This window comes from Naegleria fowleri, assembly GCF_008403515.1.
Source record: "Naegleria fowleri strain ATCC 30894 chromosome Unknown tig44, whole genome shotgun sequence".
NCBI classification, from domain to species: Eukaryota; Heterolobosea; class Eutetramitea; order Acrasida; family Naegleriidae; genus Naegleria; species Naegleria fowleri.
The window spans coordinates 568,299-590,955 of NW_025407976.1; the positions used below are offsets into that span (position 1 = coordinate 568,299).

A 22,657-nucleotide genomic window follows, 5' to 3' on the forward strand; every position below is an offset into this window, starting at 1 on the left:
TCTTTGACTGTACCCAATGACTGAGGTGTGCATAATATAATTCGAATGAGGTGTCGTAGGAAATGATCAACTTGGATGCAATGCAAGGATATTGAACAGTTTCAAGTTCTGAGCGAATGGGCCTGTTGAATCTCTTTCTAAGGCTGTCAATTACATGCTTTTGGTCGACACTCATATAATTCTTTGCCCAAGTCCCATCCCCGAAAGAAGGAAAGTTTGGATAATTGAATTCGTAAATGATGTGACGAGTCCGTTCAATGTCACCTTCTCGGTTGATCCAAGGAGAATATTGCTCCACACGAACATACTTCTCGGGCCCCATAGTCTTACACATATACATATCAAAAACGGATTCTTTACACTCACCGATTGGCAATCGAGTCCGTGCTGGGCCGTTGCAAGGAGAATTCATGTCCCACAAAAAGTTGAAAAGCTTGAGTTCCATACGAGCAGCTTGTTTCCGATGGGAGTTGTGAGTAAAATGGATTAAATTGAGAGGGCTTGGATGCATGGTGATTGGTATCTTATCCACTTTAACAAAGGCCTCCAATGGATGATATTTGTAACGACGACGCTGCCTTTTTGGTGTACTTGATATCTTTGAAGGTTGGGAAGGTGTGATCTTCTTTGATTGCTCTTTTGGCATTGTGCTGGAGAGTGTTGTTGCTGTTAATGATGATGCGATCAGTGATCGGTGTTGAAGCAATGAAGTTGATGGTAAGTAGATGAGGTTGTGAATGATGCTGATCAAGAAGTGCTGATGATGGTTGATCAGGGTAACAGTTTATATTTGTTTTGTTTCGATTGTTCTTGCAAGCGACATGGTAGCGTCCCAAACATTTTATTTTTTTTCAATTCCGGATTGCCAAATCCATCCTGCAACTGGGTCTATTGGCTTGTCTTGCTATGTTCTGATTTTTTTGGGCATAATCAGCACAAGATTCTTGTGTGTGAGGAGTGATAAGTCATGGTGGAAATGAGAATCTTTGAGAGATAAAATTCAGGGATGGGTTTATTCGATGATAAACGTTGTTCGATGGTTTTATGTACATTATTTACAAGCCGAACGTAAGATACGTAGTGACTTCCTAGCAGGCACCCCGGAAGTAAAGGTGTTTAAACTGCTCACGATAACAGCAGCAACCCCTGGGATTCGAACGCTGGACCAGTTGGCTGCCACAGTTCCAGAAAAACCACTCGGCCATATGCGGGCAGCTATCTTTGAGAGATAAAATGAAATAGTAGCCTCTTCACATCTACAGCTCGATTCCTTGATATCAATCATTCATTGTCAATGTTCGTGACCAGTCACACACTCAAAAGTGGAAAGTCCTATCGCAAGTAACTATCCGCATCAAATGCGCAAATAACCTTGAAGAAAAACAACGTTTATCTTGTTTCATCTCACAAAACAATAACATCACGGTTATTACCATCACAAAAGCCCGTTCTATTTCACTGGTGCTTCTGCTGCTACGTGATACCACTACTGACTCCAGTGGTGTTGTCCACAACTGATCAATCGTACGACAAAACAAAAAGTCGTTGTGTTCAAAAAGTATTTCACACACACTGTTTTGTGGAATTTCGAGTCATTTCATCCATTCTCTCACACAACTCTCTCTGTAACACAATTTCTCTTTCTCATCATCATGATGTACGAAATGAACAACAGTTCGTCGTCCCTTTCTAAAAAACCCACCACCAACTCTTCCTTTTACAACAAAACATGGACTGGAATCGTGAATCAAAACAACAATGGAGCAGATTCAACAGGTTCACAAAGCACAGCAGGATTTGACTCTCCAAAACTCGGTGGTGTAGGTGACTTTCCACATCAACAACAACATGAACAATCAGCCATATTGAATCCTGGTGGAGGAGAAGGGGATGGACCTGCATGGATGAGGTCGTTTCGCTTTTTTGGATTACGGTTGAAAACAGTGACGGCCTTGTTGATGACATCGATTGGTAAGTAGAAGTGTGTGAACAGTTGATGGTCAACATATGTTGGAAAACTCATGTGTGAAATTTTGATTTCTTCTTTTTCATGTCGTCTATTTCCAATATATTATGATTTCAAAATTCCACAATTTGATGATGAATATTATTTCCAAATCGGTCCAATTGACATGGTTGCTATATGTCACTGTATCCACAAATTGGTACTACTTGACAACAACGAACAACAAAAACTTTCCTAACAATACCATCATGATCATCACTATGACCACACTCGACAGTGGTTGTCTGTCTATGCTCTCTAGGTCTTTCTCTCTCCTTCGAATTTTCCTTTCGTAATGTCGAACGAGGATTTGGAGAGGAATCTGTGAAAAAACTTTCAAATTCTCTTCACGACGACTTTGATGTACTCTTTAACAAACTCTATGAATATGCAGCTTGGGATGATGTGTTCAATATTGTCCAAGAACAAAGCGTTCAGAAGGCAGATGTTCTTCTCAATGAATACTTTTCGTGTGATTATATGAAGAGAGCAAATTTGAATTATATCATGATGTATTTTCCAAATCAAACCTTCTTTCGAGGTGTGAATTGTTTTGGAGGTGTGAAAGTGAGTGAATTTCCGGTCGAGTTGACAACATTGGATTCAAGTTTTTTCGTTAATTTGAGCATTCCAGAGAAGAGACAAGAAACTTTTTTAATTCCATCACTTACGGTCGATCAATTGATGAAAAAAAGTGGAATTTCTCCAATCAGTTCTGATCTATTGCCAGAAAACACCAATCATACGAATATTATTATGGTGACTGCTCAACCCATTCAACCCACAGACAATTCAGTAACGAATGGCTTGATGATTTTTGCGAGATACATTACAGCAACGATAATGTTAGACCTTGCTCGAAGAAATCAACAATGTAATACATTCTTTGATTTGAGAGATTCCACCGATTTGGAAGTATTAAGGAAATATATGGGCTTTGATTCGGTGAATGAATTGAAGAATTATTTATCCACTCAACATGCTTCCACCATTTCAACATCAGATTCATGGACCATTGAAACACCATTTACCATGTTTCCTGGTGCGATTTATGATGACTCTAAAAAGAGACAATGTTACACTTCTACTGAAAGTGGATCGACACGATTTTCTTCATTTAAACTTGTGAATGATTGGAGTGGACAACAAGCAGTGGTCATTCGAACAGATATTTCACGAGAAGTGTATTCATTGGGATGGCTTTCATTCCTCTATACTGCCATTGCTATTTTGGCGTTGGTCATTCTTATGGCTATTGCAGTGATGATTTTTGTGGAATTTGTGGTGTTGCGAAGAGTGTTAAAAATTGGACGTTTTGTGAGAAGCGTTACGAATGAGAATGATCTTTCTCGAAGACTTGTGAATATGAGCTCAGATGAATTGGGAGATCTCTCTGCGGATATTAATGGAATGTTGGTGGCGTTGGAAGTGTCACAATCAAAACTTGCCAATGACAATTTGATGATGCAAAATATATTGGAAAGAACTGCCATTGAAGAGGAAAAGAGTCGATGCATTTTGAATAGCATTACAGATTTTGTGGTGACTGTAGAATGCTCATCGGTACGTAATCATCTTTTTAATGATTCTATCATGTTCTTTTACATTCAATTCTTCTAAAAATTTTTATGGATTCAAATTTACATGAAATGGTTCATCATCCATTTTCATCTACACAGGGATTAATTATTAACATCAATTCATCTTTCGAGAACAAAATTTTAAAGAAAAAACCTCAATTGCAACATTCCATGAAATCCGCACCTTTTGAAAATCACTTAATCAACGAGTACATTACGAACTATTCCACACTTCAAGAATTGTTAGAAAAATTGGACATTTTATCTCGTGGTGGTGAAGTTTTTGAAACGACTCTCTTCTCCGATCTCGGAAGCAAATATCCTGTGAACGTGAGTGTCAACAAAACGAAAATGACTGTTCGAGAGGGTGTGATTGGTGATGCCTTCATTATTGTCATGAAAAACTTGTCAGAACAAACCGAGTTGAAGAACATGTTGACCATGCAACAAGAAAAATTAATGGAAATTCAAAAAGTCGCCAAGTTTGATAAAGTCATGGCAGATAAGGAATTAAGGAACAAGTTCAAAGAATTCACAATTAAGGAAAGAAGTTCTGAAAATTTCCTCTTCCTTGAAATGGTTGAACAATACAAGACCATTTCGAAATCTAAGGAACGAGCAGTTCTTCAAAAGGAAATCATTCGACGACATTTGCTACCAAATTCACCTCAACCACTCAATGTTTCTCAGAAAATTCTCGAAACAGAATATAAGAAAATTGCCAGTGGTTATGGTCAATTGGATTTATTTGACAAGTTGGAAGTTGTTGTGAAAGGAATGATTTTGGATGACACTTTTTCAAGATTTATGATTGAGCGAGAAAATGAGGAGAGCACGGACACTTCAGATTCAACATCCTCAATGACTAACCATACTAATTGTTGACAATGATGATGTCTTCACAAAAATGTCCACACTAAGGTCAACCTTGTAATACATACACAAATAGCAATCTCAATGAACATTCAAACACAACAACAACAACCTTGCTTTCCATTTCTTCCAGTCACACTATCCAAGACTTCATTGAAGAAATTTAATTAGATCGGATTTTGGGATTGACTGATAGAAAGTTCAAAAATAATCGCTGGAGCAATCCGATCCAATCTGTCGATCCTGATTAATTAAATTACCTCATTGAGGTTATTTAATCAACCAGGATTGCCAGTATCGATGAATTGGATCGATCAATTGCTTTCGAACTTTCATTCCTTCATTTCGATACCTTCCACCAGTTCAACTCGAAAGATCGCAGGTTTACAACGCGAAGGAAAATTTCAAATTCTCCCACCCGATCGATCGGACCGTTGATTTCTCAATAACGCGAACGAAAAAAGAATTAAAAAAAAATTCCCTTCCTTTGGCCAAGAAGATCTTTGAGAGCCTCATCATCATCTTCCCCATCATTATCCTCATCTATTTTTTAAAATCATTATCGGAAAATGTTGAACATGAACGAAACTGCTGGTTCTTCCTCCACATGTGGACGTGATGTTTATATTGTAGATTGTGTAAGAACTCCTATTGGATTAGGAAGAAGCTCAGGATCTTTGAATGGAATTCATCCTGTTACTTTGTTGTCAATGGTTTTGGATAATGTTACTTCAAGATGTAATGTGAATAAGGCTGAAGTTGAAGGTATGTTTGTGTTCAGTGGAAAAGAAAAAGAAGAGCGTATATTTTCAATGTTCAACATTTAATATCACTTTTCAAAATGACAATGATGATGATTTAAATACATTGTCACGAAAATGCCATTCAATGATGTTATTGACCAATTGGTATTTGACCTTTTGATGAAACTTTTAGATGTTGTATGCGGAGTAGTCACTCCAGTCAAGGAACAAGGTGCCAATATTCCTCGTTTGGCTCTCTTAAAAGCTGGTTATCCTGTCAATGTTCCAGGTGTTCAACTCAATCGTATGTGCGGTAGCTCACAACAAGCTGTGCATTTTGCTGCTCAAGCAATTGCTTCGGGAGACATGGATATGGTCGTTGCTTGTGGTGTTGAAATGATGTCTGTCGTTCCCATGGGAAGTGATTGCGATCCTGAATTGTTCCAAGTCACAACTAATCCAAAGGAACCAAAGTTTGCTCCATTCCCTCATAAATTGCTTCATCAAGGTGTGAGTGCTGAGTTGATTGCAGAACACTACAAGATTTCAAAGAAGGAAATTGATGAATTTTCTGTTGAATCTCACCGAAAGGCATTCGAAGCTACCAAGAAGGGAGTTTTTAACTCACAAATTTTACCAATTAAGGTAAACAAGGGTGATAAGGAATTCTGGTTGAAGGCTGACGAAGGTATTCGTTATCCAGTCGATGTTGAAAAGATGTCACAATTGAAGCCAGTCTTTAAGCGTGATGGTGTTATTTCTGCTGCTAACGCAAGTCAAATTTCCGATGGTGCTGCCGCAGTTTTGTTGTGCTCTGGAGAGAAGGCCAAACAATTGGGCCTCAAGCCACGAGCTCGTATTGTTAGCCGAGTTGTTGTTGGTTGTGACCCAGTGATGATGTTGGATGGTGTCATTCCAGCCACCAGAAAGGTTTTGGAGAAGTCTGGATTGTCAATTTCTGATATTGACGTTTTTGAAGTGAACGAAGCATTTGCTAGTGTTGTCTTGTCATGGAAGAAGACTTTCAACGTTCCAGATTCCAAGTTGAATCCAAACGGCGGTGCTATTGCTCATGGACATCCATTGGTAAGTCTTTGTTTTTTTTGGAAATGTGTTTTTTTACACTCAACGTCCAATTTCATGAAATATATCCTCGTACCATGTTCATAACATGCATTCTGACACATAATTCACTCAATTAGGGAGCAACTGGTGCTATTTTGATGACTAAGCTCGTCAATGAATTGGAAAGATCTGGTAAACGTTATGGATTGCAAACCATGTGTATTGGTCACGGTGCTGCAACTGCTACCATCATTGAAAATGTGAATTGGAAATCTCAAAAGTTGTAAATTTCATGTACAATAGATGATTTGAACTGTTGACACTAAGATTAAACCTATTCTCGCCTTAATTTATTCCTATACGTATACGTTTATTTCTTTTAATTGTGGAACTTGGAAACTGCTGGTTAGTGTTGTTGCGCATTTTTGTTTCTAGGTCTCTTGAAGATGTGATAGTTGGAACACAAAAGAGAAAAAGGTTCAAATTTGTGATCAATTACAAAAGATTTACTTGTTTCATCATGTCTTTCTTGTTTTTCATCACAGACAGAAATTGCGTGTATTGCGGCGTCGCGACCAATCTCGAGAAGGTATCTCCTAAATTCATTAGAATTTCTTCAGTGAGATGGTTCATGCATTGTTCAAATGAGGAGATTTCTTGAGATGGAGACTGTTTCGAATTCTTGATGTCATTCAATTCTCGTGAAGTGGCATTCAGCTCTTGGAAAACCCTCATAAACTCTTTTCTGCATTCGGATGGAATATTCACCTCAATTGGGGCTCCTGCATTAATGTAATTCGTATAAATGTTTCTCATGAAAGAATGAATGGCAGCGAGTGATTGTTGAGCTTTAAAATGCATTAGTTCCTTGTACAACAACATGTTCTCCAGTGAGAATTCTTTTTTGCAAAATTCCTCAAGAAGTTCTCTTCCTTCCTTGCTGTCCAAGAGGGCTTGAAATTCCGTTTGATTTTGTTGTGGCTCTTGACCTATCTTCATTTGTTTGGAAAGAGCTTTCAATTTGTTAACAAGGAAAACAAGCAATGCAAAGCCACCAAAGACCATGATATACATTGCGACATATAAAATTTCAAATACGAATGATATCACATCTAAGACCATGACTTGTTGTGAGGAACTTTCCTTGTTCATTAAGGTATAAAGACCTGTCAGTTGGTTGCAAATTAAAAAGACGTAACACAACACAAATAAAATCATTTCCACTCGGAAATAGAGAGGAGCATCCAATGTTGCAAACCAATCTCGAAGAGGTTTCACTTGAAGCCATTGTGTCACCTTTTTCACTACCTCACCATTCTTATCTTTAGGCTTTTCATCCGTGTGTTGGGTCGCAATGGACATCACTTGTGTACCTTCTTGATCTGTTTGTTGCTTTCGTGACGAGAAAATAAATGAATATAGGAAATCACTCACGCAGACGCCCGTAATAAATAGTCCACAACATAATATAAATGCTGTGTATGAAATTGACACAATAAAGGTGTATGTTATGGGTAACATTGTTTCTGTTCTTACCAAAATCACAAATAAAGTCCAAAAAGCCAAATTCAAACCCAAACAAATCACTAACAAGAGTGAAGAAAACTTTTTGGATATCATGAACTTGATCATCTTTGGTGTCATTGAAATACTTATTAGTTTTGGTACCTCCTTTGTCTTTCGCAAGCTTTCATGATTGCTCCTACTCATTTTGTAATAGAAGTATTTCAATAATTGGAATCGAGTCACTTGAAGCAAATAAAACACAATGGCAGTAATGCTAAAAGTATTTGAAATAATCATGACTACATTACCAAGAATATTGGCGCTTTGTAATGGGCCCTCCCACTTTGCAACACTTGATTGAGTTGAAATGTTCTCTTGCACGGTTGACAATAGAACTCCTTTCTGAGTCATAGAAATTAAAATACTTTGAATCATCAAGCTGATCATTCCAACATAGGGAGTGAATAATCGACTCTTGACAGGTTGTTCCGATCGAAAGATGAATAGTGCAATCAGTATTACTAATGAAACAAGGAAATACACAGCTCCCACTGTTATTTGTCCAATAAATAATGTCGCCAAGAATTCTTGTCGAATAGGTTCTTCCATAATCGAGGAATTGTCATGATGCAAGAACACAGAGAACATGGTCGTGTGATTGCACGAGCAAAATACTTGACGAGGTTCATTCACCACCTTCAGCAGCACGCATCCATTCGTTTTCCATGATTCGGTCGTTTCATTCCAATATCGACATGACAGTTGTGAAATATTGAGATCCAATGCTTGATTTTGAATGGTAAAGGATAACACTACTGGCTCTGACAAATCCCGTAAATCAAGATCTTTCATATTCCTTGAGAAGGAGAAATCTTTCACTGGTGAAATGAGTTGATTTTGGTCGTGTTGGAGAGTTTTCACTCCCTCTTCAAAGGAGACCAACTTGATGCCAATTTCCTGGGAGAAACCATGATATTTTGAGAGAATATTTGGAATATTGAACTCTACATCTTGCAGGAATGTATTCTTTGAATGATTTTGAAGAGAAACATCCGGTATGAAGCTCATCACTGAAATGTTCACAAGTTCAGAGAATAAAAACTTTGGTATGTTTGAAGAATCAGAACGGAGCAATGTTGGGTTCTCTCCAATTTGTGCAATGGTTGAAATTTGTTGACAAAGTTCTACAATTTCATCCTTGAAAAATCCATTCTTCATTAAATTGGACACGAGTTCGAGAGTAGATTGTAAATCCTTATCTGCCTTGTTTTGAACAAAACCCAAATTCATCTTTTCATTCGTATAGACTTGTTTCATTTCACTTAGGAATTGATCAAGCTTATCAGTGATTGCAGAAGCAATGCGATGCTCTATTAAGGTTTGTTCTGAAAGAAGTGTTAGTGATTGTAAGGATTCTGAATTATCCTTATTAAGAGCGGAGAGGTTTAACTGTTGAAGAGCGTAAAGGGTGATTTCAAGAGAAGCATTGCTGGATGTTTGAGAGGAGAGAATTGAACGATCATATGTGGCAGCCAATGCCAAAATCTTATTATTTTTCACTTTCTCAGCCAAATTGTTGACGTTGGTGTTTGGGTAAATCTCCACTTGACCAATAATTTGAGGGTATTCATTGGAGAAAGCATCTCGCATAAATACTACAATATCTAATAGTTCTTTAAGGTTTGATCCTTGATAGAAAGTAAATGGTAGAGCGAATGTGACATTTTCATACTGAAGTGAAAAAGGTGTCAATCTGGCATTCTTTGAAGTCTGTGAATCCTTCCAAACAAATCCGAAAGCAAATTCTAAGGGACTTAGTGGGGAAGGAATGTTTTTCAATTCATCCAAATCCGTCAGAGAAACAGAAAAAAGAGTGTCAAGGGCAGTTCCGTTCATGGGAGTGATCGTCACATTGTTTCTTAACGATGGAACGTTAAAACTTAGCAATGGTATGTCATAACTGAACTGTAGAGTATCTGCCGTATCCATATCGTTGGTGAGCACAACCTTCAGAGAGAGTGGTGACATGGATGCTCCTTTAGACACCAAGGTACATTGCAATACAATGACCGGAGAAAGCATCGAAGTTGTGTAAGATCCTTCTTCAAGAAGAGTTCCAGAAGCAAATGTCTTTCCAGAGGTCGAACATTGAGTTTCATTATTCGAAAAGTCTAAAAGTTCTAATGAGAATGAAACCAACTGTGAGGCATTATTCATTACCTTGTTCGTTCCAAGGAAATGGTTGGGAATTTCTTCACATCTTTGAGGAAATTTCACACCTGAAAGTATGACCTGAAAAGATTGTTCGACATTTGCGACCAATGCATGAGGTAAACCATACAGGACTAGTGTTGGATCTCCTAAAAAGGTGACATAAAATTCGACAATTCTTGTCTTCCAATATCTATAAGATGAATAGTTGTTGAAGAGAGTTGCATTCATGACAAATCTATACCTCCCAGCAGTTGAAATGTTAAACAAGGAGAGATTGAATATCTTTGTATCTTTGTTCGAGAGAGTACTGACTAGAGTTGTAATTTCGTGTGTGCCAGTACAATTCATACACTGAATCATGAGAACAATAGTTTCATTCAGGACTTCTGTCGTGTTGTCAATGATGACATGACCATTCCATACAATTGTTTTGTTTCTACTCGAAATAAAGTATTCTGTTTTTTCAGCAAATAAGGATATCGAGTTCGAATTCACAGAGCAGTCGACTCCTTCAAAGCCAGTGATACAACTGCAAATATTATAATCAATACAACGTCCCTTTCCATTACAAACAGAAGAAGAGTTCAGATGAATACCAAAACATTGGAATTCTTGACATTTTTCTCCCCAATAATTTGGTAGACAACTACAACTGTTTGGCGATGGACAGGCTCCGTGGCCACTACATGCAGATTCATTCGAAAAGAGTGTTCCAAAACAATCAAAGAATTGACATCGATCTCCATAAAAACCATTCACACAAATGCAATGATTGGGGTCTGTACAAGTTCCTTTTCCACTACATGTAGATTCATTCGAAAAGAGTGTTCCATAGCAATCAAAGAATTGACATCGATCTCCATAATAGCCATTCAAACAAGTGCAATGATTTGGACCTGAACAGGTTCCCTGGCCACTACATGCAGATTCATTCGAAAAGAGTGTTCCATAGCAATCAAAGAATTGACATCGATCTCCATAATAGCCATTCAAACAAGTGCAACGATTGGGACCTGTACAGGTTCCTTTTTCACTACATACCGAGCTACTGTCCTTATGAATGTTAAAGCAATTGAACTGATCACATTGTGAACCAAAATAGTCAGAAGAGTCACAGGAACAATTGTTAAATGCAAAACACTTGCCATGGCCAGAACATGGTTTTGGGTTGGTGGAATTGGACATGATTGAAAAACACGATGTTATTTCACACTGTTCTCCAAAATACTGATTGGATGGAGTGCAATTGCATTGATTTGTTTTTACACAGGTGCCATGTCCAGAACATACAGTCTCATTGATGTTGGAAACATTAAAACATTGAAAGTTTTGGCATTGGGAGCCAAAGAATCCCTCAAAACAGTCACACTGATTTAGAGCTGTGCAATTGCCATTCGATGAACAGGCCAATGGGGAGTCAGAAGGAATTCCATTGCATCTAAAATATTGACACTTCTCTCCATAGTATCCAGTGAAACACGAGCAAGAGTTTGGTTCTGAGCAACTACCATGTCCTTCGCAAGCACTTGAGTTTCCTCCATTAATTCCATAGCAGATGGGTTCTGAACATTGAGGACCACCATATTTCACATTCACACTTATGGGGAGTTCATCATCCAAACTTGTTTGACATATGTTCATCAACGAATCATAGATGGTAAAATGTGTATCTCCTAGAATCAACCGATAGGGAGGTGTTCCTCCTATACATGGATCAAAAATGGCGAGATTAAACCCTGGTCCTTTCAGTTCAAGCGATCCATCTGTATTGAGAATAAGTTCGTCAAAAACTTGACCATTTGCGTCATTCGAACTTATCAAATAATCTTCTTCAAATTCATCTTTGATTAAAAGGCCATCTTTTCGTATGACGATCATGAGCGTCTCATCTGTAGAAACAAGCATTGAACGAGGAATACCTGTCGAAGAAAGAGAGTTCGAATATCCTGCAGTGTTTGGGTGTGAATAAAGTGTATTGTTGGGTGAAAAATCAAAGCAAGTGCAACTGTCATTGCTTCCACACAGACCCTTTCCTCCACACACTGAAATATCAGATGAAGAGACTCCAAAGCAAGTCCTGTCACCCAGGACGGCTGAGTAAGGAATCCCACAAACCACCAATATCACCATTACAACAAGGCATGTGAGAGAAAGAACAAGGAGACCATTAGCTGCTTTTCGAGAAGGTTGCAACATTTTTTTCAGATGTGTCTTCACAACGATGTCTCACTGTTTGTCTTTGACCAAATAAAAAACCAAAGCTTCTCATGAGTGGATGTTTCTTTTACCTTTATGGCATCCGGTGTTACATGCAGTAAGGACACCAGAAATTCATCAACCTGAAAATGTACATTTAAGGATGACAAAAAAAATTTTTTCATGTTGAGCAACTCTCTGTAAATGGTCATCAATGCCAGCGAACAATTAATAATCGGCGGACGTTGAAAACCCTCTGATTGAATTCAAGACTGTTCACGACCATACTATGGATTGATAATAATGTTGATCTCATTAGCAATCAACCATCCATGAATTGAGAAAATAAAGTTAATTATTAACTTAAAGTTATCAACAGCTAGATCCGATATTGTTCGTGAGATGACCAAACGTAGTATGTTTCATAATTAATTCATTTTGTTCGTTCTTCTTAATTAGGAATGGAATGATTAAAACTGCAACCGACCGATCTTGAATTTCATTATTCATTTCCCAATCTAACAATGTCCTCTCGGACGCACTCACCTTCCAATTGGTTGCCTCAAACCCTCGGACCTCGAGCTCGAGGAGAAACTCTTCTCGTGCATGAGTTTTTTTCTCTTTTCGACCGTCCTATTAATAATAACATTTAAATTTTTATATATATATTCAAGAAAATGCAACAAACAGTCTTCTCCTGTTCTCCAAACACTCCTCCTCCACATGCTTTGCACCTTCTCTTTGATTCTCTCTTGGGGTTCTCTGGAACTTTGTTTGGAGTCGTTTTTTCATTCCTCTTTCCAGAACGAATTGTCTTTCAATTCATGTCTTTGTTTTTACCTTCCATGGCAGCCGCGTATACGTTGGTTTTGCATTGAACTCTCATGGACACTCGAGAGTATGGACACAAATTATTGGAATGATTCTGTATTTTGAAATTGCCTTGTGGGCATTGGAAGTAAGGTCCTGGTGGATTCTCTCGTTGGGAATCATGTCGCATGGTTTGTGGGATTGGATGCATCACCAGCACAAGGGAGTTCCTGAGTTTTATATTCCTTTCTGTGCCGTGTTTGATTTCGCCTTTGGTTTGTGGATGCTCTTTCGAAAGGTGTTTGAAATACTTTGAGAGTCGTTGTTTTGTTTTCTTTCAAAAGTTGTTGTGTGAATAAAGAGGCCATCGAGCATCATCCCTATTGGTATTGCGATTGTATATTATTCAAGTGAATCAAAGTCTTTACCAATGGATGTACTTAATAATTCATTAAGGAATGGATCCACCTTCTCCAGCAATTGCTTGCCAGACAATTTCTTCACACAACAATCAAGAACTTGTTTTTATTGTATACAATTCTACTTTTATAAGGTTTTTCATCCAGAATGAGAATAAATCGACTCCTTATATTCTTTCGAGTCCAAAGAATTCCTTGTTCTTTTCATTTCTTGATCAAGAACACGATTATTAGAATGGTCTTGGATTGCAAGAACATCCCAATTGACATCCATTTCGATCTCTGCGATAACCATATCTGCACGGACGTGAGCAGTAAAATCTTCTACAAGGTGTTCTTCTGCATCGACAACCAGATTGGCATCCATATTGATTGGTCAAGTAGCCATAGCGACATCTGTTACGACACGTGTAGCGACGACATCTTCGTCGTTGAGCATTTACATCGTGTGTGGAGTAGCAGCACAACAATACCACAAGAAGAGTTAAAGCGAGAAGGAGAAAGAAAAGGCGGAAGGTTGAGCTCTTTCTGGAAAACATGATTTTTGTTTTTTATCTGTAATACATGGTGAAGGTAGTGTGAAAATGTATTACATTACAATTGGGTTGGATATGGAAAATGGCCAAATGTACGTTTTGCGTTTTGTGCAACCATGGATATAAATGGAAATAAAATTGAACCTCCGAAATGGTTATTATCCTTTTTAAGGATATCTTGTGAAGAAGCAGGAATACGAAGATCCTGTCAGATCAGTGTTGTTTTTTTGAATAAAACATCTTTGAATATTCCATTGTATACAATTAATAATTTTTCAATCGAGATACCTCCTTTCCTCAAGTGTCAGTAACCTCTCTGTTTTCTCTATTAACGTTTTGTTCATTTTGATGTCATGAGGTTTTCTCTCATCTTCAGCACTTTTCTTCAAGAATAAACGTCCATGAAGAATTTTTTTTCAAGTGGTCATGATTAATTTGGAAATTCATTTCTTTCGAATGTGACACTCTTGAACTATTAATACACTTGAAAAAATTCACTTTCTAGCTCTCTCGCCACACTTTCACACTTTTCGAAAACATGTTGCAACAACTACCACCCACACGTCCTCACCTCATCATCCTCCTCATCCTCATCCTCTCTTACTCACTAGTCCTCGTCCATGCAGATGTTCCGAACATTCCGAACCACTCGCAATCGTCCTCTTCATCCTCTTCCTACAGAACTAACAAGTCGGAATCAACATCATCATCATCCTTTATTCATCAACAATCTCTTGATGCCTTCATTCGGGAAATTAATCAAAAAGCCAAGACATGGGTGGCTGGTTACAATAAGAAATTTGGAAATGGAAGATCGAGAGAGGAAATTGTGAACTTGTTGTTGGGATGGAATAGAAAATCACAACCATTATTATCAAAAGAACCATTAAATAATAGGAATCATCATGATTTGGAATTGACATTGCCTAAATTGTCCATTCATACACCAACGAGATCAAATTCAATGAAAATCTCTCTTCCTGCGAACTATAGCTCAGTAACAAATACCTTGTATTCCAATTGCACTCAATTGCATCATATTCGAGATCAAGGAGAATGCGGAGCTTGTTGGGCTTTCGGAGTTTCGGAAATGGTCGCCGATCGATTCTGTATTGCCTCTCAAACTAGAGTGAATGTTGTGTTGAGTCCTCAATTCTTATTGAGTTGTGATGAAGGAGATTGTTATGGAGGAGATATTGGAAACACACTTAAATACGTTCAAAATTATGGAATTGTCACTAATCATTGCATTCCATTTTTAGCTAAAATCGGAAGTAATTTACCATGTCCCAATCGATGTTTGGACGGAAGTAATTACAAATTAAGATACAAAGTGAAAAATTCACAACAGTTTGATTTGACTGATATTCAAGGAATGCAACAAAGTATTTTACAAAATGGTCCCATTGTTGCTGCATTTAATGTTTTTGAAGATTTTTTACATTTCAAAGGAGGAATTTATCAATACACGACTGGAGGTTATGTGGGAGGTCATGTCGTGAAAGGTAAGTGGAGAATCAAGAGTCCTTCATTGATCGATACGAATGCACCATGTTCGTGAATCATATGTGTGATTCAAATTGTTTGCAACATGATGTGAACCTTCATGAAAACATGTGAAATTTGAAAAAATTAATGAACTGACTTTCTTGCACGGATTCTCTGAATACTAGTTGTTGGATGGGGAGAAAGTATGCATGGAATTCCTTATTGGATTGTTGCTAATAGTTGGAGTATTGATTGGGGAATGAATGGATATTTTTGGATCATTCGGTAGGTCAAAGATTTTGTCATTTTCTTATGACCTTTCGAATCATTCGAATTATTTGATGAATAATATTCTAATTTGACATGAATGAACGAACGAATTGTTTTATTTCTTTTGCTTCATCTAATACTTGACAGAGGAAAGAATGAATGTAATTTTGAAAGTTACATGTGGCAAACCACTCCTGTTTTATAATTGAACACATTGGTCAGTACTGAATGAATAAAAAGCAAAAAATCATTTGTTCACATGTATACCATTGCGTGGTTGAAAACTCTAGAATGTGTCCCAACTAAACAAAATTTCATGCAAAACAAGATTTCCTTTATCGATAAACTCTTGCAAAATTTACAACAACAAAAAAAATGTTCAATTCAGCTTGCAAAAGTGGCGCTTCTTCTCTTTTCAAATCAGGCTTGTTCAAGAAAACCTCCTCTCGGGCAGCTAGTAGTATTTTCAAGAAGAATTCTTCTTTCGGAAGGATTTCATCATCATCCTCGGCATGTTTTTTCTCGACTAGTAATAGTGTTGTGAGTGGGTGTTTGAATTTTCCATCATCTTTGGCATCATCATGGAACGGAATGAATTTCAATAATTTGTGTGTGAGAGGGTTGAATCATCATAATGGGTAAGTGTTGGAATATGATGATCATAGGTTTGGAATCATCCGAGATAATAAAAATACGAATATATGTGATTACCTGGATTCTGGATGAAATACTTGTTCATTATGAATAACGTGATTGTGTAAATGGCAATAATGGAACGACAAACAAAATGAAATTGCACATGCTTCTTGATTTCACATTCCGAAAACATGGCGTCCCACATTTATTTGTTCAACAACAAATACATTTCTTTGCAACAACAACTCCCGCTACAACAGAATTGCAACAGGTCAACAAGTCCTTTTGATAGGAGCACCAGATGATGACGCGTAAGTATAAGAGTCAAAAGAAATAATAATGCATCATTGTAATTATTCCAGATAAAATCTAAGTGAATCAATTTTCAAATGTTTTCAAAACCTTTCAAATGCCATTTCCACTGATACTTCTCAATTTCTGCTCTCTTTCGCCAAACAAAGGATAATAAAGATATTTCTGTCATTATTTTTCATTGAAACACACGACGAGTGAGCTCCTGTTAAGGTTTTTTCAAAGTTACCTCAAAGAACATTGTCTGCAGTGTTCCAAAATGCCACTCACGAAAACATCTCTCACATGGACACCCAAATAACTGGAAACTTCAAAGAATAGAGCTGAGTGTTGTTGGGCGAGCTGTAAACCTGCATCTGTGGTTGTTTGCCACATACTCCTTGGTGAGTCACATTGTAGAGCTGCAATGATAATGATAGGATCTGTATTGTCCTTGAGTATTTTGAAATTTTGAATGTAATCTCTGTGTGAAAATCACATGAAACAATCACATGCAAGGAGATGAGTCAGAAGAATCCAATCAATTAATGTTAAGAATAATGGAATTTGATAAATGTTACGCAAACAAACAATACCAAAAGAAACATACTCAACCATTGAAAAACTATTCTTGTCTTTCACACTGTAGCACACCACGAAAATATCACAACTTCTAATGAGTTCAATATTATTCACTTCAGAGGAAGGAGTTTGTCCACTCGAATCCATTAGATCAATCACAAAATTTCCTTCCAATTTTCGATAACTCTCACTAATGCTCGTGTCATAGGTGACATCAAATTTTCCGAACATGTATCGACACACCAAGGATGTTTTACCAGGTTTTCTTCCTCCACAAATCCACACACGAATTTGCATGGATTTTCCACTTGAAATTTGAGCAAGTGCAAATTCCATTTCTGAAGTGTCATAATACGATCGTTTTGTAAATTGAAAGGGAGAGTTGGTGAGTGAGACTTCACTTGGTGTTTTTTTCAACATGACCATTGCAAGGGATCTTCTTCTGGTGGTTTTTGTTTGAGAACTTTCTTTAAACTTCGAGTATTGTGTGTAGAGATTACACAATTCAGTGAGCGTGTCAATTTTCAATTCTTGTGCAATTTTGAAGAATGAGTAAGTATTTTCTTCGGTGACTTTTCTTGCCAGTAGTGACACTGTTTGTTTGAATAGAGTGAGTTCTTGAGTTCTCTTTGAAAAAGTTAAACTATTTGAGTAGATGAATGTGGTGACAATTCCAAGAGAATTGCATGATGATTCAAATTCATTTCAAATATGATCAAATAAATATTCAATATTAGTGTTCAACACAAATGCATCACCATCACACTTACATGTCATTCAAGTGCTTATCATCCAACAATTCCATGGTCATCCAATACGAAGCAATATTTGACATGGCCTTCGTGTTCTTAATTTCATGGATGGAAATCTTTTGATCCTTTTCAATCTTTTTTCGTACCACAGATGAGCTTAGTTGCATAAAATTTTTAGGTAAAAACGCAACCGTACTTCCTCCATGTGTACACAATTCAACAAAATCTGTCTCTATTGAAAGTCCATTCTTTTTCAATTCGTTCTTAGCATCTGCGTCGAGTATAAAAGTAATATCTTTTTTCCAATTGGAAAACATGGATCGATAGGCATTCTTCCATTCTAATCCTATGCCGTGTTGTCCCAATTGTTTCAAAAGTGAGAAATATTCAATTAGATCTTTTCCAAAAGGTGTTGTGACAGTATTCTGAGTTTCGACATTGGTCGAAAAGTCCGTGAGAAATGCAAAAACTTTTTGTGAAATCATTTCACAACATGTGAACAGTTGTATCGTACTGATATTATGATCATCGAATAATTCTCGAATATTATGAGGTTCAGTTTCGTCCATCCATTTGAATAATAACATTGGGCAACTCAAATACATGATAATTAATTCAAAAATTAAAGGAATCATTTCATGAACACTCAATAGCATTTTCGCTTCAAATTGATTTGAAATTTCAATCACTGGAAATAATATTTTGCAATTTCCATTGGAATCAATCGATGTGGTTTGTTTACATTGTTGAAATAACCTTCTTAAACGCAGAGTTGCAATCCACAATGGAATTCTATGAGTAGCCACCACAATAGATTCTTGATTTATCAATTTGATGCTCCATTCGATGGTTAAATGTTTGAGTCGTGACATGTTAGTAGTATTTGGTAGAGAATTAGAGGTAAAAGAATTTTGTAAAGTCGTTGTCGAATAGTTTGTTTCCAAAGTTTTGGACAAAGAGCCATCATGATGGTGTGATCGATTCGAGGAAGAATTTTTCAATAATTGATCTCGCGTGTAGAAAATGGGTGAAAATATATCGTGAGTTTTGGCAAGTCGTGGAGACACTGAAGAAAGTGGCGTTTGTGATCCTTCTTGAGTGTCATTTCCGCTGATAGAGCCACCATTGACCCAATACAGCTCTTCCGAGTAGGCCAACATTAAATTTCGAGTGCTGTCAGCTGCCAAAATATTCTGCAAGGCCCAAATGCTTTCAAACAATTCCTCGGAAAACACTGGAAATATATTTGGTATTCCAAAATACGATTGAATCACTCCCTTGATCATGAGCTGACATTGCTCTTCGGAAAGCTTTGTATGAAATTGTTGTACGATCGATGACGACGAAGTTGTGTTCAAATAGGAAGCAAATAAACTTGGTGGTAAGAATTCATGAGAATTTGCTGCGGAGGAAGATGGAGAAGGATTTTGAAGAGGAGGTTTTGAGGAGGAAGGGGATGTGATTGGAAGAATGGTTGAATGATTGTTGTTGTGGTTGCGAGCCTGTTGTTGTTGTGATTTGATGATGGTTGTGGATGTCTTTGAGTTTTTGTGGCCCATTTTTTTCTCAACTTTTGAAAAGTGACAACTCTCTAGAAGCTCTTTTTGGTACCATCGATTCAAAGTTTACGAATGTCGAAGTGCTCTTGAATTAACGCTCAAGAGTTTATTGCTTGACGGCTGCATTTGGTCGATCCAATTGTAAATCCTTCTCAATCATCTTTCTAGCCACAGCATGATAGAAATTTTTGTGTTCTAGGAAAGTAGAAACTGCCAACTCCTTGTCGAATTTGAACAATTCACGATAGAGTGGTCTTACGAATTTCATTCTTCCTTGTGATGTGATAAAATCAACGACTTGGCTCTTGATAGGAGAATATTTGTGCTTGAGAGCGAGTAATTGCCATCCATTTCTAATTTCACTGTTGGTATACTTTGAGAGATCATAAATTTCATCTAATTTTTGAATATTAAGAGGTTTCTCGTTCTCCAATAAAATATCCAAGAAGTAAGAAAGTTGTGTTGAGGTCCATCCAGCAATATCACTCTTGGAGAATGAGGATGCGTCCTCGCCTGCCTCGACCCATCGTTTACAGAGTTCATTTGCAGCAACACTCAAAGAGTTTTCGAAATTATTCTTAACAATGACATCACCCTCGATATAAAACCAAGCATCCCAGTCAATTTCTTTTGTCTTTTCAACATCAGAGAAAAAGTCCAAAAAGCATTCCTTCATTTGCTGGCTAGTCACTGTTTTTTGAGCAAAAAGTGTGAAATAGTGGTACAAGAATTTTTCAAATCTTGAAATGTCTCCAACAATTTGATCAGCCAAGTAATACAAAAAGTTAAATCCCTTTTCATATGGAACTGAGCTGAATGCATCATCAGGATCAATGTTGTCTAACTTTGGAATCATTTTAGTAAATTGTGTTTGATTAATCTCCTTATAATGATTGATAGAAGCAGTTAATGATGCATAACCAATTTGTGCATGAAATTTTGCGTATTCTTCTCCATTCAATCTTGCTAAAATTCTTCTCTCAATGAATACAGTAAAGCCTATTTACAGTTACAGTTGAAAGTAAAAATAATAATAACGTGTTGTCATTCCGAAAATAATTGTGTCAGCATGAGTATACGTTACAAAACATACAAAATATTTCTTACAAACCTTCATTAAGCCAAAATTCTTCCCATGTGGCGTTCGTGGTATAATTTCCACTCCAACTATGAGCGATTTCGTGGGCAACAACATTTGCCAAAGATTTGTCACCGGCCAACAAGGTTGGAGTTAAGAATGTCAAATTAGAATTTTCCATTCCTCCAAAAGGATAGGATCCAGGAAGAACGACAAGGTCATATTTTCCCCATGCATAAGGTGGCAAGAACTCCTCGGCGGCCTTGATGAAATCTTCAGTTTGTGAAAATTCTTCAGCTGCCTTTTCCAGAGCCTCTTCTTCGCAGTATAATGTGCTTCTTGGTCCAATTTGTTTACTTTCCAAAGCTCCAACTACAAGAGCGATGAGATAGGATGGAATAGGAACGTTTTGCTGAAAGTGATAAATATTAATATGAGAGGTATCATCTTCCCACTGTTTGATTGCGGACATGGCAGCCACAAGAGGCTTCTCAGTACGAATGGTGGCTGAATAGGTTATCTTGTTGGAAGGAGTGTCTTGGCATGGAAGGAAAGAACGTGCATGAATTGCCTTTGGTCGGAATGCATACAAATCAGCCGGAACGTTTTGTTGACATAATGAGAAAGAGATTAGTGACGAATATTCACATATGATGGTGATGATTGATATTCACAAACCAGCCACAATTTTTGATGTGATATGCATAGAAGAAACCGTTTGTCATGATCACAAAAGATGATGGCCCAAAAAAGGCAAATCACACACATTGATCATTTCAATATATCACATAACAATCCAATGAATTGAATATCACACTACAGTAAGGCCACAAAACTCTAAACATACCTGACATTGAGTAAACAAGTATGGATGCTTCTTTCCAAGAGTTTGTTCTGGATTCAACCACTGAATCGCTTCACTCTCTTGAGTGGTTTCGTAGAACACTCTCACCACAAACAAATCTCCCTTCTTCAAATCAATACGTTCAGAAGCACCAAGATTAATCACCAGAGGCTGTCCGAACACTGCAGGATATCCCTTCTCACTCACTTCCTTCTTTGAAAATTGTTGAAATGAAACCTCCATCTCTTGCTGTTGTTGTTCATTCACGCTTTCCTCATGATGTTTATGATGCTTCTTGTAGAGGAATTTCGTTTGTACAATATTCAAATTTCGGGCATCCAAGACCAATTCAGAAGGCTTCTCCACAAGAGCCTCACAAGTAATATCGACATAACCAATCAAGATCTTGTTTTTAAAATCCGTAGAGAGGTCCAAATAATAATGTCGAGTTGCCACGAGATGATTGTTTCCAAAACTTTGCTTATCGTGAGGTGAGAGTTGTGGGAACGTTGGACAAAATCCGGAGGATGATGAAGAGGAGGACATTTTTAAAAAATGAGATCAAATTAAAGCTTTAATTAAAGCTTTTTCTCAACCCTTGTCCTCGTTCGCAGTACAATAATGCCGAAATGTTCTTCTTCTTTCATCTCTTTCGGAACGTTGTACCGTCCTCAATATGAATAGATAAGAAGGATTCCTATTCACAGAATTCAGCTCGTTGATCCAGATGAAATACAAAACTTTCATAGTTCAGTTGATCCCCCAAGATGATGGCCTTTTAGTTTGAATACCTTAATCTCATTCGGAAGGCCTTCATCAGTAATGCTTTTTTGCATTTGATTATCACATATTTGTTGAGATAGATTGTCCGAGAAATAATTGCAAAACCATGACCAATGATCTGATGATCACCTTGGCCACATGTAATACATGCAATTGATGAATCGTTGAAGTTATACTAGGTACCATGTTCAAAACAAGAACACCAAAAACAAAGGTTGCTTGTCGTGGAATTGAGGCCCTTTTTGATGTCTTAAAGATTTGAAATCGATCAAGTCTCAAATCCTTCAACAAACGGCATGAAACAGAAACAAAGACATGAAATCTTCCCTCCTCAGTTCTATGACCAACTGTAATCGATTGTTGAGGTGAATGAAGGTTGATCATTCTCATTCCTATTCAATCGTAGATTGATCAATACTCAATCAAG

At 37.3% G+C, this 22,657-nt stretch overlaps 6 protein-coding genes across 6 annotated transcripts; 3 read left to right on the plus strand and 3 right to left on the minus strand.

The window, feature by feature from the left end:
- Positions 1 to 1,652: 1,652 nt before the first annotated feature.
- Positions 1,653 to 4,470, plus strand: FDP41_005589 (uncharacterized protein; the record flags this gene model as incomplete). The annotated part of the gene is made up of 3 exons (XM_044709129.1): positions 1,653 to 1,971; positions 2,244 to 3,568; positions 3,685 to 4,470. 3 exons carry the CDS (start codon positions 1,653 to 1,655, stop codon positions 4,468 to 4,470), a joined length of 2,430 nt encoding a protein of 809 aa, XP_044560308.1.
- A 557-nt stretch (positions 4,471 to 5,027) lies between these two features.
- FDP41_005590 (uncharacterized protein) lies at positions 5,028 to 6,553 on the plus strand (the record flags this gene model as incomplete). The annotated part of the gene is made up of 3 exons (XM_044709131.1): positions 5,028 to 5,223; positions 5,395 to 6,287; positions 6,404 to 6,553. 3 exons carry the CDS (start codon positions 5,028 to 5,030, stop codon positions 6,551 to 6,553), a joined length of 1,239 nt encoding a protein of 412 aa, XP_044560309.1.
- A 208-nt stretch (positions 6,554 to 6,761) lies between these two features.
- On the minus strand, positions 6,762 to 12,182 carry FDP41_005591 (uncharacterized protein; the record flags this gene model as incomplete). The annotated part of the gene is made up of 1 exon (XM_044709132.1): positions 6,762 to 12,182. The coding sequence occupies one exon, from the start codon at positions 12,180 to 12,182 to the stop codon at positions 6,762 to 6,764; it is 5,421 nt and encodes a 1,806-aa protein (XP_044560310.1).
- Positions 12,183 to 14,485: 2,303 nt separating this feature from the next.
- Positions 14,486 to 15,910, plus strand: FDP41_005592 (uncharacterized protein; the record flags this gene model as incomplete). The annotated part of the gene is made up of 3 exons (XM_044709133.1): positions 14,486 to 15,452; positions 15,621 to 15,720; positions 15,853 to 15,910. The coding sequence occupies 3 exons, from the start codon at positions 14,486 to 14,488 to the stop codon at positions 15,908 to 15,910; spliced, it is 1,125 nt and encodes a 374-aa protein (XP_044560311.1).
- A 968-nt stretch (positions 15,911 to 16,878) lies between these two features.
- On the minus strand, positions 16,879 to 19,525 carry FDP41_005593 (uncharacterized protein; the record flags this gene model as incomplete). Its single annotated transcript, XM_044709134.1, has 3 exons — positions 16,879 to 17,116; positions 17,243 to 17,857; positions 17,985 to 19,525. The coding sequence occupies 3 exons, from the start codon at positions 19,523 to 19,525 to the stop codon at positions 16,879 to 16,881; spliced, it is 2,394 nt and encodes a 797-aa protein (XP_044560312.1).
- A 106-nt stretch (positions 19,526 to 19,631) lies between these two features.
- Positions 19,632 to 21,993, minus strand: FDP41_005594 (uncharacterized protein; the record flags this gene model as incomplete). The annotated part of the gene is made up of 3 exons (XM_044709135.1): positions 19,632 to 20,524; positions 20,637 to 21,174; positions 21,451 to 21,993. 3 exons carry the CDS (start codon positions 21,991 to 21,993, stop codon positions 19,632 to 19,634), a joined length of 1,974 nt encoding a protein of 657 aa, XP_044560313.1.
- Between the last annotated feature and the right edge of the window lie 664 nt (positions 21,994 to 22,657).